Below are 19,255 nucleotides of genomic sequence, written 5' to 3' on the forward strand. Positions count from 1 at the left end.
CGTAGTGAAATATTACCATACCTATAACTTACAGCAAACTTAGGGTGCAATCCAAGTGTCATACATCCTTAATTTAGACAGTTACACGGTTGAAAGCAAACGAGGTATTTTTAACTGATCCAATAACACATCTTTGTTTCGACAAACAATGACACGTGCTAAAAAGAAACATCAGCTGCATTTACATAAAGAGTTGCTCGTCACTGATCGCAGCCGACTTATATTTTCCGTGACCTGTTTGCATGCTCTATCAAGCCAAAATGGAAGAGGATTTCAACTATAACGAAAAACCAGACATAAATATCGCGAGGAAAGTTTACGACGAATTACACCTAGCTACAACTGATCGCCGTTCAAGCCAGTTCACGGAATCATCTGACAGCAAACGTTTTCAGAATGTTTACACAAAACTGGCTTCATGTTCCTGTTCTTGGCAAGGATTTTCTCAGTTCGTCTTTCGGCTTGCACCGATCCTTCAATGGTTGCCAAATTACAGCGTGAAGAATGATTTGTTGGCCGACATAACCGGCGGAGTTACCGTGGGGATAATGCATATTCCACAAGGTAAAATACTCTAAAAACACTTTACATCCCTGTATTACATAACCAAGCAAGAAAACTCTTGAAAAGAGAGTGACAAGCATTGTCTGTTTGCCTATACATTTGACTAAATTCTTTTTGGGTAATTTGCAATGTTTGTAGACCGGTTAGTTTTCTTTACAAACACCGGTTTACTGCTTCCGGAAATTAAGCGCACTAAAATCAAGAGAATTTCAACTTTCAGAAACCTTAAAATTCTGTAAGGCTTAATAAACTTAATATCATAGAACTGAACAAAAGTAACTTGTTGAATGCTCACAAAAAGCCAAAATCACTTCGTGGACTAAGACGCTCTGTTATTTTTTTGCCCGCGTGATTATTTTCAGTTGCTAAAGTAAGTTGCTACAGGAGAACATTAGTCTAATATTGGTCCATAACTTTTACCAGGCCAAAGCAGGACCCAACTGAGCAAGACTTAGTAAGCTTCATCAAAAGTGACAAAGAATCAAATGGCAAATTTCTAAATCAAATCACACAGGCAGTTCATTTTCAAGAGTAGCTAGAAGTAGCATCGTTTTGCTCGCTGAGTGACAAACATCGAGTTGGCAAAATTAAATGGCTAAACAGACACCGTAAAAAGCCGGGCGCGCCTGAATTATAACATACGCTTTTTGAACGAAACACATCGAGTACACGTGATCAATGAACGAATGAATGCACGAATAACCTTTATTTATACACGTGATAGGGTCGCCGCTGCAGACGAGAGAGATAAAACAAAATGCAAAGAAACCAACGGAAAAAAAAATGACGATGGATTTTTCTTATTCGAGCCTACAACGGTTACGAATAAGTATTCACCTGCTTTACAGGACAGAGCTCGTCACAATTCCTAAGAACACCGATCTTTGTAGCCAACTGGAACTCGTCGGAAATCGGAGATTACATCTGTAGACTTCACACCGAAAACCGAGATCATAACCAGTTGCAATCGCAAGGCTTGTGCTTATACATCTATTGTCGAAACACTCGTAAGCGACCACCTCGGGAATTTGAAAAAAGTGCTCGTAACTAGAGCTGGCCGCTTAAGAGAATAAGCTCTCGTAAGCGACCAATCACATGCAACTGCGTAACAGCTATCAAAGAATGTGCGAAGCATTACCAGAGTAAAAATGTGTCTGACTGCAATAAATCAGTTTATTGTATATATTGTACAAATTAAACGTCAAAGTTTCACATGACAATATTTTGCCTTTAGGACTTGACGAGACAGTTCTTAAATAGATGATTATTTGAAATCAAGAAGTGTCAGGTTTCATTGAAGTGTTGAATTCTACTTACAGTACATCAAACTCGTTGAGCTAAAAACTCTTGGTATCCCAAGAGTGGTCGAGGCCTACGGAAGCTTTTAATTAGAGGAGTGAGCGAAACTTAAAAGAGGGTTTCATAGTGTCGGTAGCAACTAGAGATGGTCGCTTACGGAACGGTCGCAAGGAGAGCTTCGACTGTATTTTTGTTTGTTTAAAAAGTTCGATGGGACAAAACCACATGTACAAAACACAAATTGTCCCTTAAAATATCTTTCTTTCACGTGCGCTGAATTGTTCGAAGTTCCTTATAAGAAGAGTAATCTGTAACAAAAGAATTATGGACTTTGTTTGCAGAAACCAGAGTACACCAAACGAACCGTGATTCATGGACAAAGGTTAGGTATTCGCGTGATCGACCAAAGTACAATGTACAATCACACGTGTACATCAACCGTCGCCGTATCTCAAACAAGAATAAATTAAAATAAAAGCTTTTGTTTGAAAAACTTATGCCGGCTTGTAGTGTTCGTGAACGACTATTAGCGAGAAATGCATAAGATAAACAGCTAAATATCAAGCAGCGAAGCGAAAACAAGTAAAATATCGAGCGATGAAAACACACCGAGAATGTTCACTTCCTGCGTCCACATACAAGTTGTTACAAAGTCAATATTCATTTAAAAAAACTTCAAAGCTGTTGTATCTTCCTGATTAAACATTCTATTCCAACCGTGAACTATTGAAGCACACTTGCTAAACATATTGTATTAGCAGTTCAGCTTTTAAAATGGATTTTGCTAAAAGTCTCTTTCTTAAATGTCTCTCTTAACACGATGATAATTTTGGCTGAGTTCACTGAGTTGTGTACTTTGATTTATTAATTTTTCGGCGAAGCGTAAACAGCAGAACTCAATTCAATTGTCTCTTCTCAGTTTCTCTCTTCTACACTTAATAACTCTCGATTGACAATTACATGTACAAGTGTCTGTTGACATTTATGACTTTCGATCAAAACACTGAACTGTCGATTGGCACTTATAACCTCAAAAAGAGCACGGCTGATATTACGGGCTTTTTTTAGATTATTTGTTTCACAATTTGTCGCCGATTAGATCCTTTATCACTGGATCCGGTACTTTTATTTATTTTTGTCGCGGCGGTCCTTCCAAACACAGACACTTTGAACAGTCGATCGCCACTTGTATCTGCCGATCGACACCTAGTACCTATGTGAAATTCAGAATAATTTTTAAAGTTATTTTATTTACTTTTAAGGCTGTGCATGGTATTGCACCTTCATATATTGCTAGTCTTTTATCTCTTAAACAATCTAAGTATAATGTTAGGTCCGTTGGCAACAACACTTTAGCAAGGTCCGAGATATAATGGCCCGTAACAACTGGAGATAGAGCCTTTGCGGTTGCCGGCTCCAGTCTTATGGAATGCACTACCGCCCAGTCTTAGCGCTATTGATAACATTACTTCATTCAAGAAACAATTACATGTAAAGAAGCATCTTTTTAGGAAAGCATATTTTTAGATATTTTAGATTCATTTATTTTCCTTTATTAATTATACAAGTTTTATATTAATTGTAAATAATGGTACTATTGGTTAGTCTTCATTTTATCAATTTGTGAAGCGCGTTAGATCACGTATTAATGAATTTCGCGCTATAGAAAAAATAAAATTATTATTATTAATACGTACACTGCTTCTGGTCTTGTAGAAGTCCTTAATAACGGGGTTTAATTGTATGTTTTTTTTTTCAGGTCTCGCGTTCGCTATGTTGGCGACCCTTCCCCCTGTTACTGGTCTTTACACTGCTCTAATTCCAGTCTTGCTTTATATGATCATGGGTACATCAAGACATTTGTCCGTAGGTAAGTCTTCCTGTGGGTTATGACCGGAATGGAAATTGGAAACAATGTCAAATTTCGTCACACAACTTGACTGAAAAAGAGAGTCACTTTTTCTCTAAATTAAACCGGCGCGGAGCAAACCAAAGAGATTACTGCAGTTGACGTAGAGTGTAAGCATTTTCACATGGTCTGATATTCGTCAACAAGTGAACACCACTATGGTGGTGGAGCAAGAAAAAGAAAAAAAAAAGGGGCCAAAACGCGACTGTCGCTAAAACCCAACCAAATTCAGTCAGCCTACTTGCAAGCTAAAAGGCCTCACGAGCAAGGAAAATTGTTAGGGAAGTATTATTTCCAAACATTTTCTCCGTTTGGGTGCACTAGCAACAACAGCAAAATATGTTTCCGATTTCTAACAGATACAGCTTATTTAAGCAACGATTTTTCCACATTTGCACATCCAAAATGTCGTACACAACAAGTGGTATCTGATTTACACCGTGAAGCAATTCGTATCGATAGTTTGTTGTCAACATGTTACATACAACAAAGTCGTTTTGTCTAAATCGGATAGAGTGAAATGGAGTCTACAGTTGACTATGTTTTGATACAAACCTCAGTGGTTTTCATATGTAAAAAATGCAAACTAATAATAGTAGTAATCATCATCATCATCATCATCATCATCATCATGATGGACCAGGTTTATTTCCAGTACATCCACATAGTAGCTTTACAACTGGAAACTAGCCATTCGATCAAAGAGCAATAATCAACACATGATCTTATTTGATTGTGATTACATCGTATTTGAAAACCAAAAATTTGGCTTATCAACATTTGGCCGCCAGTAAGAGATCCCGAAATGCTGAAATTTTGAGCGGTTAGCCTACGAAAGAACAAACGAACGAACGAACGACGACGAACGATGAACGAAGGGCTAACGCCCTGGGCCGGGTTGTTCGAAAGCCGATAAACGATAATCCACGATTAAAAGTTAGCCGAGGTTTTCATCTAGCTCACTAAAAATGATTTTAAAAGCTCATTTTTAGCTAATGGTAAAGAAACGTATAAGGCAAAACTAAAGGACAAAAATCTTTTGGACGAATCCTTATGGATTAGTAAATACACTCGAGTCACATTTCAGGTTAACCCAGGATTAGCTTAATCGGGCTTTGAACAACCTGGGCCCTGAACGTCGGCACTGGAATCTCCTAAAGATGAAATCAATCCTGTTCATAAAACCGAGTTCTGTGTCCACTCCCCACCCCCTCCCCATCCCCTAACTATTTAATAAATAATTTTACTTCCGAACGATGTTCCTTCGTTTGCGTGAGGCTTCAAATGGACGTGTTTACTTTTTTCAGGCCTTACAGCTGAGTCAACCTTTAAGTTTTGGAAGAAGTTCCTATTTATTATTTATTATTTTCATCTGTGAATTTCTTTTGCTTTGTTCACGTGACAGGTAGTTATGCCGTCGTATCTCTGTTTGTGGCGCAGGTTTGCGAAAGAGAAGTGGGCTCACTCGTATTAGAACCTAGTCCTACTCCTGGAAACGGTTCATTTTCCAGTCCTCCCCCAGATACTACTAACGGTCTATGGACACCAGTTGATGCAATCAAACTGGAAATCGCTGTTACCTTATCGATGCTTGTCGGCATTATTCAGGTAATATGAGGTTTTCATTTTCAAACATGGGGTGAATTAGTATTTTAACACCAATGTTTCTTTCCTAAATCTTTCAATGTAACTTTGTTTTATACTTTTCCAAACGAGATTTAGTCTTCAAATACACACTTACTTCAACACGTGGTCAACAAGGCTCATGCTTGGAAGGGACACTCTATTTAGTGGAGAAATGGTTAGAGTAGTGGAGTTTGAACGTGGAAACTTCAGTCTGCGAATTTCACTGGCATCCAGTTGCAAGCCAGTAACAAACTCTACTCGTGCGAGCATGCGTATTCATTTTTGACGCTCTTTCAGTTGACGTACATATTTGCGCATGCGTATCTCTCATATTTCGGGAATCTTATATGCACACGCTAGACAGGTCGAACGAGAATTTCGGCCAATAGTTTCATTTTAGAGTTCCTACTGACCTTTTCATTTAGAACCTGAATGGGATGTATGAACGAGTCACTAACCGCCATAATTTGTTGTGTTATTCCTAGATTCTGATGGGAGTAGTTCGCCTTGGTTTTGTGACTACGTTCCTGTCAGATCCGCTGATCAGTGGTTTTACTACAGGGGTAGCGTCGCTGACTCTGCTCAGTCAAGTGAAGCATATTCTTGGACTCAAAGTGCCGCTTATGCCAGGACCTTTTGTTCCAGCCAAGGTGACCATGGAAAAGATTGTCCTCAATTTCAAATCAAAGAATTTTTAATATTTGACTCCTCTGTTTTTGTCTCTGAGCATTTTTTAAGTTCGTAATTTTAATGACCATCAAAGTTTAAGGAAACCGAAGAGTTTAAGAAACATTTTGCCAACACGAGGTCAACAAACTGGGACGTGCGTGCAATTCAAACGGAGATAATGTTTGGAAAACAACCCTTCTCGGTTGTGCTAGCCTTCACCGCAAACGGACTATAACCCTCGGTAATTACCAGAGGTTATAATCCGTCTGGGCCATGCCCAGATTGGTCTCCTTTAGGGGTTTAATTCAAAATTTCCGACGACCATCCTCGCCCCTTTCATATGAGGACCTATGAGAGTCCCCCACCAGGGACTGCACAATGATTCCTTTTGATTATATGTACCTTTATCTACCTTTGTTATTCTTCTTCTTTCCTCTACGACCATGCTTCTAGCCTATCATGGACCGTACGATCTGAAAAAAGGCGAATAATTATAACGCCTTGACTAGCTGTAGACTCCTGAATTGCCTAAGGATGTCCCGCGAATCAGTGACTGTATTTGTTGTCTTTGCAGATCGCCATTTACATGTTAAAGCACGTTCCTTCCTCTAACGTTGGAGCCATCATAACTGGTGTGCTTAGTCTAGTGGTGTTGATTGGACTGAAGCAAGTGAATGAGCGCTTCAAAGGCAAACTTAAGGTTCCTATCCCGGCTGAACTGCTTGTGGTAATGTTTCCATTTTGATCGCTTGGTTTATTCTTCGTTTAAATCGATCTCGTACCCAGAATCCTCAGGCTCTTTGGCCAGCGTTTGGTCGTCAGGAGAATCTCTGGCAAATAAGAAAAAAAAATCATTTTTTTGGATAGGGGCACCCCTAACAACTGGCATCGTTTTACCACTGAAATCCAGAGTCTCTCGTGGAGACCAACCGCTGACCAAGAGCCTGAGGACATTTGGTACAAGATTGTATGAGATTGTATGATTTCCGCTGCTTTCTCGGGTCGAGGATTCCTCCAGCGGCTCAGTTTACTGAACAGCGGAGTTCAAGACAAAGTTTCAAACCTAAAACGTTAGAAAAAAAAGTTGGAAATGATCTCACGGGCGCCCAACGAGAATATTTATATGCCAAATACAGTGTGCTTCAAATGTTGTCTCCTATAATCTCAGACCGTGTTATGATCTTTTTAAAGGCAAATGTTTTTGTAAGCCAGCACATTTCGATATAAAAAGAGCATGGCTGATTTCACGGTCAGGCCAGGGAAATATATTTTTCCAATATTTCGAAAGACACGGCCTTTTTTCTTCCTGTGGCAAAAGTCAGTTTGGTCTGCTCGACAAGTTCAAAAATTGCAGAGAATTTTTGGGAACGGATTGTGATTCGGCTGATTACCGAGCTGCTGTTATTTTTCGAAAATGCTTGCTGGCCTTATATCACAGACAAGCGACAACTTTGCTCTTCCTAACACAAACGGGACGAGCTTTAATTTTCAAGGTTACGAATGTTGGAAATGAGCAGACATTTCACTAATAAAGAGAATGCTGCTTTTTCTTCTTAATTAAAAAAATTCCAACGTTCTGAGGTGAGCATAAATATATTTCACTTTCATCTCCTCACTTCTATTGGTATAATACAAGTTTACAAATTAATTATATGTCCAGCTCCCAGTATGCTTACTGGATAGTAGCTCAGCTGGCAAAGCCCTGCTTCTCTAATCGCGCGGCAGAGCTCATGAATCCCGTTCAAGGCTGAATAGACCCTTCTCCAAAAGTGCGGCCGAAAATTCAAATAAGTTAAAATTAAAAACGTATACCTGCACTAGAAAGAGTACTTTTACTATATTAACCCTGCAATGTTTCAGCATATCAGGTGTTATATCAGCTGAGAAAATGTAAGTTGAAAAAGGAAAAATTTACAGACGTTTGTATCACTAGGGGTATGACGTATACCACCAGTCATTATACAAACGTCTATAAATTTGTCAAATTTCATCTTACATTTCCTAAGCTGATATAACACCTAATATGCTGAAACTTTGCAAGGTTACTAAAGTAAAGGTGCTCTTTCCAGTGCTGGTATCAGTTTTTCAATTTTAACTCATTAAAATCTGTTGCCGCCATTTTGGAAAAGGGCTATTGTTTCAGCTTCTCTAGTTACAGTTACTCTAGTTGCAGCTGCTTTAGTTACTGTGGTCATTTCTCATTTACCAATTAACAGTAGTTCTGGTTTTTTTTGTTTTCAAGGTTATTGTTGGAACTGCAATTTCATACGGAGCAGCAATAAATGAGAACTTTGGCGTTTCTATTTTAGGAAAAATACCCAGGGGGTAGGTTTCTTAATTATTAGGGAGCTTAAGCAACGACGACGGCAACGGCAACGAAAACGTCACCCGAAAATATATCTTTATTTCATTTGTGCTACTTCGCTACTTTGTGCTCAACTTTTACAAAAACTGGCGAACTATCAGGAACCAAATTGGTAGGAGTGGCGTACAAGTTGAGAAAGAAAATGAAAATTCACTGTACCGTCACTCACGTTCTCCACAGAACCTTAAATATTGTCATTTCACGTTGTTGTTTTGCAGAGGACGGCAAAGAAATGTACCAACATGTAAAACGCACGTACAGAGCGATTGCTTTTGCTCATTAAACCTATTGTTTTGCGGCGTTGTCCTTGCCGTCGCTGTCGTCGTTGCTCAAGCTCCCTATTTTTCTGGTCCACGGGGCTTAGCTATTCCAAGATTTCAGAACATCATGTTTTACATAGGGAAAAAACAGTCTCAGTTTCCCCCGATTTTCCACAGATAAGTGAATTGAGCTTACAGCATCTGTTTGTTGTTTATGTTGCCATTTCAGACTTCCCCCTCTGAGCATGCCTAATTTTTCTCTGATGATGAAGCTCTTCCCAGACGCCTTTGTAATGGCAGTGGTTATCTTCGCCACGAACATTTCGGTGTCGAAAATTCTTGGTCAGAAAGATGGCTATTCAGTGGATCCCAACCAGGTTTGTATGACAAACTCACAATAACTAAAGGACATCAAATATAATTGTTTGTGGCCGATGAAGAAGGCTATGTACGTGCCAATGGCTGCTATTGCTGAACTGATTCACGATTCGGTAATTTTACGCTGTTTTTGGTTATTTTTAAAGCTCTGTGAATCTTCCGATGACGCTACGTCGCTTTGTTACGATAGCTAATGCTGATTATTTTTCTACAAACAACCTTTAGATCGGGCTTTTGTTGGTCTTCTGGGCCCGGTTGTTCGAAAGCGATTTACGTTAATCCACGATTAAAAGTTAACCGGCCGAGGTTTTCTGCTCGCTCGTTAAAATTGTTTTTAAACTCTAATGTTAAGCTAGTGGTAGAGAAAAGTCAACGTCAAAACTGAGGGACAAAAATCGTTTTGAAAAAAATTATTGATTAAGTATTAAACTCGAACAAAAGTTCTCGTTAATCCAGGAATAGCTTAATCGAGCGTTGAGCAACTGGGCCCTGGGGCCCGAGCGAGGCTGAGAGTACAAACTGCTATAACAATGAGGCTTTGAGAGCAGATAGAGTACGTCAATTAACAATAGGAAGTGATGACGTCACATGATGTGAGAATTACGTCACGATTTTCAAACGAAGGCCATCTTACATTGGGCCAAATAATTCATGGTAAGGTACCATATAGTCACCCACACACCCCCAACCCTGAACCTTACCCTAACCCTCCATGGATCCGCCATGTTGGAACCCTTTTCAGAGGTGTATACCCGATGTATTTCAACTAGTCGTCATGTTTCTTTTGCTTCCTTTTAGGAGTTGATCGCTTATGGCGCAGGAAACGTCGCGGCATCATTCTCTTCTTGTTTTCCAATTATCAATGCTCTAGCGCGAACTATGCTTCAAAAGAGCGTCGCCAACACACAGGTAACCATGGTAACAAAAAATGTCACGCATCATTGATCATTTTGTGTAACAGAACTTTAGAGGCCACAAGAGTTTACTACTAGCTGAAGGCTACGTACGCTTTCCGCTGGAATAAAAATAAGATATTTGTTTCGTTTTACGTACGTGAGAGGATGGGGGTGGGTTGGGGTAATACATGAAAGTTTGTAAGGGGTTGAGTTTTTAGGTGAGGCTAAGGAATCACGAAGGCAACACCAACAGTAAAAAAAAATTTCATGTCAATTGAACTACTTGGCGATTATTTAATTTCGCTCAAGTTGTACATTGTGGCCTACTATCCGGGACAGAATTGGTGGGAACGGCTTTGAAGTTAAGACAGGGAATGAAAATTTCCTCGGTTATGGGCTCACATGCCCCGCAAAAGCCGAAATTTGGTCATTTCATTTCGCTGTGTAGTTTTGCCAAAGACGACAAATAAATACTGCAGCGATGACATTGAATCCAAAGTCCTCTAAGCGCTCGTGTTAACACAGCTCATCCTGATGATATTTTTGTGATGTTTTAATCCACAGCTCTGCAGTATTGTTGTGTTCACCTTGATTCTTATGGTGTTGCTGTTTCTTGCTCCGCTTTTCTTTCATCTTCCCAAGGTAACGAATTGTAAGAGTTGATAAATAATTTAATAAACTCATTTAAAGGTTTTGTCAGTTTGAACCCGTTTCCAACAATACACGGACACCAGTCGGACATAGGTTTTTGTATGTCCGTGCAAAAATTTCTTGGAAGGGGCTATGCTCTAAGGATTGTCAGTTCCCACGCTTTTTTCCCATGTCTCCTTGCGATACAGTTAATAAAATGGCGGGCGGTAAATTGACGAACGAGAAGACCTTCGCTCCTTATATTTACGGCACCACACTTCAATACAATGAAGACAAATTACTATTCAAAACTTTCAATGGAAACCCCCTACCTTAACCACCTTGATGGTAATTTTCGGCCGCATAAATACGAAATGATTTAGCTTGTCTTAACAGAAGATGGATAACATGCAAAATGTATGAACATCAGCTGTAAATCCCAAAAGGAGTACTAAAAATGCATCACTTTGAACAAAAACCCATAATTTCAGAAGTACTCCAAATGGAATGATGCGTACTATTTGATTTTCCAACTGGAATTTCCGTGTTTTAATGTAAATGCTAAGCACCCCCTTGTTTTGTTATGTCCAGTATCACATATTAGCGGTGTTTTCTATCCCATTGCAGGCCATTCTAGCTGCAGTTGTGATAGCTAATCTTATTGGTCTTCTAAAGCAGTTTTCGAGGTTACGAGTTCTGTGGAAAATACATAAACCTGATTCGGTGAGATGGGTCTCTTCATTTTCACTAGTAAGATTAAGCAAGTATAAGGCAAACGAATCGTGAAGGAAGCGTATTCTGAGTGCAGTGTAAGCATTCCGTGAGAGAATTTCAATAGGATCTAGATTACGGCTAGTCCTATTTTTTTTTGGGGGGGGGGGTGGGGGGTTGTAGAAAGTTTTTATTTCAACAATAGCTTAGGAGGGCCTCGTAAAGCTAGCCCCGTGCTCCTAATTGTTTGCCTTAGCACGCATGGTGTCAAAACTAATTATTGGCATGTTCAATTGCAGTCTACCGACATTAATATCGATCCATGTCCGTATTTCGCTTTTAGGTTGTGTGGTTTTTAACTTGGTTTGGCGTCTCACTAATGGGAGTGGATATAGGACTTGGAATAGGAGTGATTTGTGCATTGTTTGCAGTCGTGTTAGCTCTCTCCAGGTGAATTATTCTTCCTTGTTTTGTGTTAGTGAATGAATGAATAAATCCAATAATAATCCATTCGTCAATCAATCAATCAAACAATCAATCAATCAATCAATCAATCAATCAATCAATCAATCAATCAATCAATCAGTCAATCAATCAATCAATCAATCAATCAATCAATCAATCAAGCAGTCAGTCAGTCAGTCAGTCAGTCAGTCAGTCAGTCAGTCAGTCAGTCAATCTCAATTAATCAATCAGTCAGTGAGTCACTATCTAACCAACCAAGAATCATTTAGTCATTTGGTCGGTACGTTAGTAGATTGGTCAATTCAAAATACTACATCAGTGTGAGTCCACTTTTTTCCTCTGATGTTTCACACAAGGAGCAATGCTGAATTGACAAGTATTAGCGATGAACGTTTGTGCTTTTCTGTTTTCAGGTCGAGTTATTCCATTCTTGGACGTGTGAAGGAGACTGAGCTCTACCGTGACATTAAACAATGTCGTTTGGTAAGTGCTTTATGGCAAACTATATTTGTTTTTTCGGCTTTCATGGCTTGACTTCGTGAGGAAGCTCGTACGAATCAACTGAATCTCTCGTGTGTCTAAATCAACCGAAGAGGTACGCTCGCGGGAGTTTTGTCTCAAACCAGATATAACTACAAATACCAGACAGTACAATGAGTGAACGCCAGACAAATCCTTCAGTCTTCTCCAGCATGCGCAGTGGTTTTCAATTGACCGTTAAGCTTAATTAAGGCAACTGAAATAATCTCATCATCTCTCTCGATTAGTTCATGAGCTATTTGCGGGGGAAAAGTGATATAATTAGTTATATTTCTAATTTTCAATAAAATGTTGTTGTTATTATTTATCAACATCATTTTAGGTCACTACAAGCAAATATCAAAACAAATGCAATCAACACAATAAACAACCCGAGCAAAATGACGTCAAGCGTGGGAAGACGCGTGTGAGCAGTAAGGCAGGGTTGATTTAAACTCTATCAAGATCTTCTCAGTCTTTCGGAGAGAAAAGATCTGGGCTCAAGGTTGCTGGAGAAAGTGGCACGAGTTTTTTTTTTTAACTTATCTCAAGCAATCAATTTACTTTTGGCACTGACAACTGAAAACCGCTGTTAAGTTTGTATTTCGGTACTCTCTGGGTCGTTTAATATTTTTTTCGTATTCTTTAACAAGGCCTTTGATGTCCCTGGAATAAAGGTGGTGAGGTTTGAGTCTACTTTGTACTTTGGTAATGTGGAGCGATTCAGAAATATGCTTATTGCCATCACTGGGCAAGATCCCAGCATTCAACAGAAGAAGCGGAAAGAGGTGAAGATCGATACTGAAGGAGAGGACCCCTTATTGAAGCTTATTGAAAATGAGGTTGTTGAGGATTACAGGCATAACGGAGAGCTAGTTCATAATGGGGTGAGTAGCAATTTAACTTGACTGAATTTAACAAACACGAGAGAGCTAGATAAAAATTGAGATGTTTTAAACGCAAAAATATCGTTTCTCTATATGTCACACAACACGAGTTTACTGTCTCCGAGGTAATTATAAAATAAACCACTCGAAACAAATAAATCTGAAAGAAAAAAAACAACAACAACAACAACAGCAACAACTACAACAAAAAAACCGTTCACGTGCGAAACACGCTCGCTTTCAAAATCGGAAAGGAACCAGAAAACGCGGGGAAATTGACGATCAGTTTCGTGGTCATTTTTATATGATGTACTTGACAATTTTGTGACGATTCAACACTATTATAAAAGCTTTCGTAAGCTCTTGCATTTCTCTCTCTTGGTCCTTCCTCGTGAATTGATTTTGGGTGAAGTCATTCATTCTTCACTCATACAACGTGACCTGAGGCAATTTCATTTGGCAAACAGAAGCTGAGTCACTTGTGACGGTCTGTTGCCTCGTTCCTCTCTTCTCCGCAAAGGCCTCTTTCGCGCGCGAGCAGAGACAAATAAGGGAGTGGAGAGAATCCCCCGGGCCGCTTTTTCTCCATTTCTTAGTTTTTGCTCCTTTTTTCATGAAAGAGCCTCTGCATGCGGAGGAGAGAGGCCTCGTTCCTAAATCTCGATGCACTTATAAAGGCGGAACAGAGGCTTGGAGCCTTGCACGATAGGCCCAACCGCCCATCTTCCCGATCAACTCAATGGGTGATGCAATTGAATATCACGTCAACCTGACGACAAGCTACGTCACATTCAGTTGCGCGCTATGGGCAATGTGGGCGGGCATGTCGTCTCCGCGTTTGTGAGTTAATTTCTTATAATTATGCGTTTTTTACTTGGAATAGAAACCGATGTCTGTGAAAAACACCAACGGCAAAGCGCAGGCAGTTACAGTTGAAGAGCCAAAGGAAAGTGTCCACACTGTTGTCATTGATGGTAGCAGCTTCACATTCATCGATTCTATGGGCCTACACGCTCTACCGTCTGTGAGTATCTCAGTACCACTGGCTCCTAATGATAATACACAGTGTCTTATATTTAAAATAAGCTTAACAACACCGCCGTAATTTTTTTCCGCTCCATCCCGCTGACAATCTGTGCCAATACTTTCAAGTTAAAATGCCTATACATGAACGCCTGTGAAACTTTTGGGATACTTGGGATAAGAGTTTTTCCACGAAGATAATGCAGTGGAGGCGACTCGCGGCATTGTTTCTCGGCTTAATTCAGAGGCGGCTTCGCCGCTATAAACTTAAACTTTTCGCACAATTAATACTGCTAGCTACGCGGACAGTGAGCGTACTCGAGTTCTCTCCGGCTTATTCCCATCGTTCTTTTTCTCGGTGCTAATTGACTGGAGCTACATGGGTTAGACATCGTTTTGCTTCTTTGTAAGGAAAAGATCACATAGCTTTTCTCAAACGGTTTGGCAATGCCGGTCGGTAGTGGTGTTCTCTACTGTTCAAGATCCCCTACTCGCAATAGACCTTTATCACTTGGCGGCCATGTTGAGTCTCAGGAGAATAAAAGCTTTGGTTTTTACACTGCAAGCCTCGCCCAGACGCGAATTGAGCGCGAGGCTTGCCGTGCAAAAACAAAGGTTTTATTCCCCTGAGCCTCAACATCGCCGACGAGTAATAAAGCTTTGTTCGTAACAAAACAAAGCTACAGCTCATAGCTGTGAGAACTATTAACTTTCCTTCCAAAGGAGCCCCGCCGTAAGGCAGGGCGACGAAAAATTGGTCTATAAACTCATTCAATTGTTCTCCTCCACGGAAATCTTTAGTAAAAGGCGAAAGATTTATGCGTGTTGAAGGAAAACCAGAGTTAACTGGAATCGGTCAAGACCAAAGCTATATTGGCCACAGTGTTCCAAACATTGTGGGACAAAGTAATTTATTTCTCAAGCACGCATGCGTATCAGCAATCAATTAGATTACAGTTTAGGCTAATGTGTCCTTACATTTCAGACACTTATTTTAGTTTTTATTATTTTCAGTAAATCAAATTATAATAATTATTATTTCAGTAAGTCAAATAAATAAAAAAATCATGTTTTTTCAGATCTGTTTCATCGATTGTCCCATCCTTTTTTAGGTTCTTACTCCTCCACAAAACACGGTGCCTTGACGCTAAACATAATTTTTTTTCAGGTAATTAAAGAGTTTAAAAAAGTTGGAGTCCATATATACTTGGCTGGATGTTCATGTGAGTATCTTTATAACCTGCCTGCTGTTTGTTTCTCTCGAGCAATTTTCTTGTGTAATTTCGCCACCGGCATGCGGCCGGAGATGCTCTCGTTCTCCCCAGCGAAATCTCTTTACTCCAACCCGGTAACTTTTATTTTGCCTCGAATCCTTTGCCTAAGAATACACACACAGCAATGGCGTTCGAGCCGTGCCTTAGATCCGGTTCAAGCGTCTAGCCGAACTTTACATATGCCGAACCCCCTAGTAATATAAACAAGCAAAAACTATTGTTTTGGCTAATTTGCATCAGATTCGGCACATCCATTGTTCACAAGCGACTTGACTCAACTTTGTTTCCCCCGTTTCGCTATTTTAGCGCTAAAGAAATGTTAGTCAATTTGGCTTTAAGAAATAGACTTGTGGCAAGTCTAGGCTAATTTAAGTGTGACTGCTTCCCTACCAATCTCTCTTGAGATAGTCAATTGTCAAGCGCAACATGTGAGCGCGCCTCAAAATCGCCTGCTACGCGTAAAACAAAGCGTTTCGACACACAGCGTGTCGGATTTTCCGCGCGAAAAGACAATTTTCTTGCTCGTTCGCAAGTTCATCTTATTGGAGAAAACAAGAAACACTCTGATCCACTATCAGCGGGACTGAATACTTTGCATCCTCTCGACCTGGCCTTATATTAAGTGCCATTGTATAAAATTTATTTATATTCCCTTTCCATCGGTTGCTTTTCAGCAAACATAATGAACAGACTTCTGGGTTCGTCTGGAACGACTGCTACAAACGCCATTGATACTAAAGTGATGTTTCCATCAATACACGACGCTGTTTTATCGGCTGTGCAGTCACGTGACTTTGCGGTATGTTTAAGATATTTTACTTTAGATTACTTTTTTTCTAGAATTCTTCCAGAGATTTGCCTGTCGTTAACGAGAAATTATGTAATCCGTCTCTTTCCTTGCAGATTTGGGAAGAAGTAGATGTGGAGAAAGAGACAGTTTTGTAATTTGACGGGCATTCAATTAATAATTTTCTCATTTACGATCCCCTGACTGTAGTTCCATTACTAGGCAGAGTTTGTTTCTTGAGAGAAAACAAACAAAAATTAAGCAGCGACGACGGCGACAGCAAAGAGAACATCAGAAAACAAGAATATTCGTTATTTTGTTTTATGCAATGACTCAGCCCAAGTGTTTATACATTTTGGTATATTTCTTAGGCGTCCTCTTCAAAACAACTGAGTTTAGTGACCAAATTTCACTTTTTATGGACGACGCGAACCTCTACTATTCTCTAAACAGGCCCACTACGATTTTAGCTCCTGGGCCCAGTTGTTCAAAGCCCGATTAAGCTTATCCTAGGTTAACGTGAACTTTGATTGAACTTTAATTACTAATCAATAAAAGTCCCTGAGCTTTGACTTAGACTTTTCTTTATCATAAGCTTAAAATAAGCGTTTAAAACGATTTTAAACAACGCTGAGATGAAAATCTCAGTTCACGTTTAATCTTGATTTAGCTATAATCGGCTTTCGAACAACCGGGCCTCGGATTGCTGAGTTACGTTATGCCAGAAACTCCTGATTATGCAAATTAAATGAGTTGGCGTTGCCGTCGTAGTTGAATTAGATCCTTAATATTGGTAACTTACCATCAGGTTCTATGTCAGTATTCTCATTACACTCTTTAAACTAATCAAGGGTGCTGCTCAAATTCGGCCTGGTTGGTGTAGTTTTCATACTGCAATCTGAGTCGTCTGAGTTCTGCAAAGTTTTACTCCTTAATAGAACTGGCTTTTCAGAAGATTGAAATACTGAATGACACGACAAATTAAAGAAAAAAATAAGGCCAGAGACCTTGTTTTCTAAGAAAATCATTAGTATTTTTCATAGTCTAGTTTTTATGCGGGGTTAAGTAGAATTTATATGTGTAATTTTTGATACGTAAAGTCCTTTTTTAACAATATTTATACCGACCATTTTTTATGGAATTCCCACAGGGTGGTTTATACATGTACAGTAACTTTGAAGAATTCTCGTCGAAGTTAGAATTTAAAATTCTAACAAAAGAATTCTCGTCAGAGTTAGAATTTAAATTTTTCTTACTATTTAGGTAGTAGTTAGTACAATTATACTTTCGAGTACAAGTGACTGAAAAGAAAGGCAAGTTTTTGATCGAGCCCGCAGGCAGACAAAAATTGTAAAAATTCTGAAATGGAAAAAATGTTCTGAGAAAATTTGTATTCCTATTTAACCATTTTTAGAGTTGTTTTCAAATGAGTGTCAAAAGTAATTTCGCATTTACTTTACTTTTTGCTTTACTTATACGTTCAGTGATTGGGTAGTAAAACTCGCGCCGCTTTCTCAGCCAATGAGAAGCAAAACCAAAACCAAATATGCCTTGGTCGCACGCGTTTTCCCGCGTTTTTGTTTTTGAGTTCTGATTGGTTCATTGTTTTGTTGATGTCTCACGTCTGTTGTTATTGGCCAGAGTGAGTACTTTGGTTTTGGTTTTAACGACACTTGATTACTACTCTATTAAAGGCAGTTTATTTGGCATAGGTTAGTATTGATATATATTTTGGTATTGAGATATTTTACTCTGTTGTTTTACTGATGTAGTTTTAATATTTCATAAATTTGGTATTCTCAGGGTATTCTTAATCTTAATAGGACCTTTCTGAAGAACACTGTAGTGATTGAAAGTTTCCTAATAAAAGATTATTATTTATCAAGATTGGTATAAATAGAGCCTGTTAAAAGCGAAAACAAAATATGTAAATAAAGCCTCAATCGGTGACGACCAATGTTTTTTTTTTTGCAACATTACTGCATCTCGAAGTCCAACTCAAAGTCTATCTCAAACTTGGCTCGTTTACAGCTACTAGAGCATTCCTTGCCCTGATCCACGCCCTACTAGAGCCTACCGGTACGGCTACCTTCCTTTGCATTGTGTTTGCTCGGCCGAGGTATAAACTTCCTTACTATAATAAAAACAGAGATGTAGATGTTGCTTTAACAGAAAGCTTTCTATAGTCATCCGGCAGAGATGTCAACCTCTGAAAATAGTTTTTGTGTGCCAGCCCCACCCCCCTTCCCCAAAAAAGGCCAAATCGACATTCTCCATCCTCCCCTACCTCCAGAAAATTGCACAGTCACTTAACAGAAAAACTCACTGTCCCATTTAACTGCGTTCGGAGCAAATGTCAACAACAGGTTGGAGTTCAGATACATGCACCAAGGAATCGCGACATGAAATTTCACTAAAGCCCAAAATTTTGTAGATTTTGGCCAAATTTGGGCTTAATTGCGTTTTTGATTATAAGTCGCTTTTCTCGAGAGTGTTTTCACATGACGTCACGGCGGCCATGTTGGTGTCCGAAAACAAAGAAATGGCGGCCATGTTGGTGTCCCAAACTAAACCTCTGGGAGTTGAACTCTGTTTTTATGCAAATACTTTCTTTTGTTTCAGTAAACCAATATGGCCGGTAGTCACGTGAATGAAAACACTCTATTCCGGAGATTCCCCAATAATCCGGGAGAGTTTGTATAGAGGGCTGAAAGATTATTCGAAAAAGGAACAGTTCGCTTCTCGGCCAACTGTGAAATCATGAATACTAAGTACGGTAAGACATTATAATTTTTATTGTCAGATTTTACTTTATTTCTATGCTCTTCGACTCATTTATGAAAATCCCATACAAATCCTTAATTATATTTCCGCTGTAACCGTCATTACGCACATTCATATCCTTGTACATAATATGGAGCCGACACGCAACACGTATATTGGGCTGCCTGTGCCTCTACCATGGACCCTGAGAGTTGTACCACGTGACAGCG

General features: G+C 39.4%; 1 protein-coding gene and 1 non-coding gene across 3 annotated transcripts; one reads left to right on the forward strand and one right to left on the reverse strand.

The window, feature by feature from the left end:
* Positions 1-161: 161 nt before the first annotated feature.
* LOC146451622 (prestin-like) lies at positions 162-18,149 on the forward strand. Of its 2 annotated transcripts, XR_014860008.1 has the most exons (18): positions 162-564; positions 3,623-3,733; positions 5,178-5,380; positions 5,884-6,048; positions 6,642-6,794; positions 8,310-8,392; positions 8,922-9,069; positions 9,869-9,979; positions 10,531-10,608; positions 11,224-11,319; positions 11,651-11,757; positions 12,186-12,255; positions 12,945-13,178; positions 14,062-14,202; positions 15,370-15,424; positions 16,150-16,274; positions 16,379-16,493; positions 16,525-18,149. XR_014860008.1 is itself a non-coding variant. In XM_085099032.1 (17 exons), the coding sequence occupies exons 1-17, from the start codon at positions 243-245 to the stop codon at positions 16,418-16,420; spliced, it is 2,244 nt and encodes a 747-aa protein (XP_084955158.1). In that variant the 5' UTR covers positions 163-242; the 3' UTR covers positions 16,421-18,149. The 2 variants fall into 2 exon arrangements, 1 of the variants encoding a protein (XP_084955158.1); XM_085099032.1 differs by having other exon boundaries at positions 163-564; positions 16,379-18,149.
* LOC146451623 (U5 spliceosomal RNA) lies at positions 14,926-15,046 on the reverse strand. Its single transcript, XR_014860020.1, has one exon. It is a non-coding gene; the product is annotated as a U5 spliceosomal RNA (small nuclear RNA).
* Positions 18,150-19,255: the final 1,106 nt, after the last annotated feature.

The sequence above is a fragment of the Pavona decussata genome, unplaced genomic scaffold, assembly GCF_977016875.1.
Source record: "Pavona decussata unplaced genomic scaffold, jaPavDecu1.1 SCAFFOLD_386, whole genome shotgun sequence".
NCBI classification, from domain to species: Eukaryota; Metazoa; Cnidaria; class Anthozoa; order Scleractinia; family Agariciidae; genus Pavona; species Pavona decussata.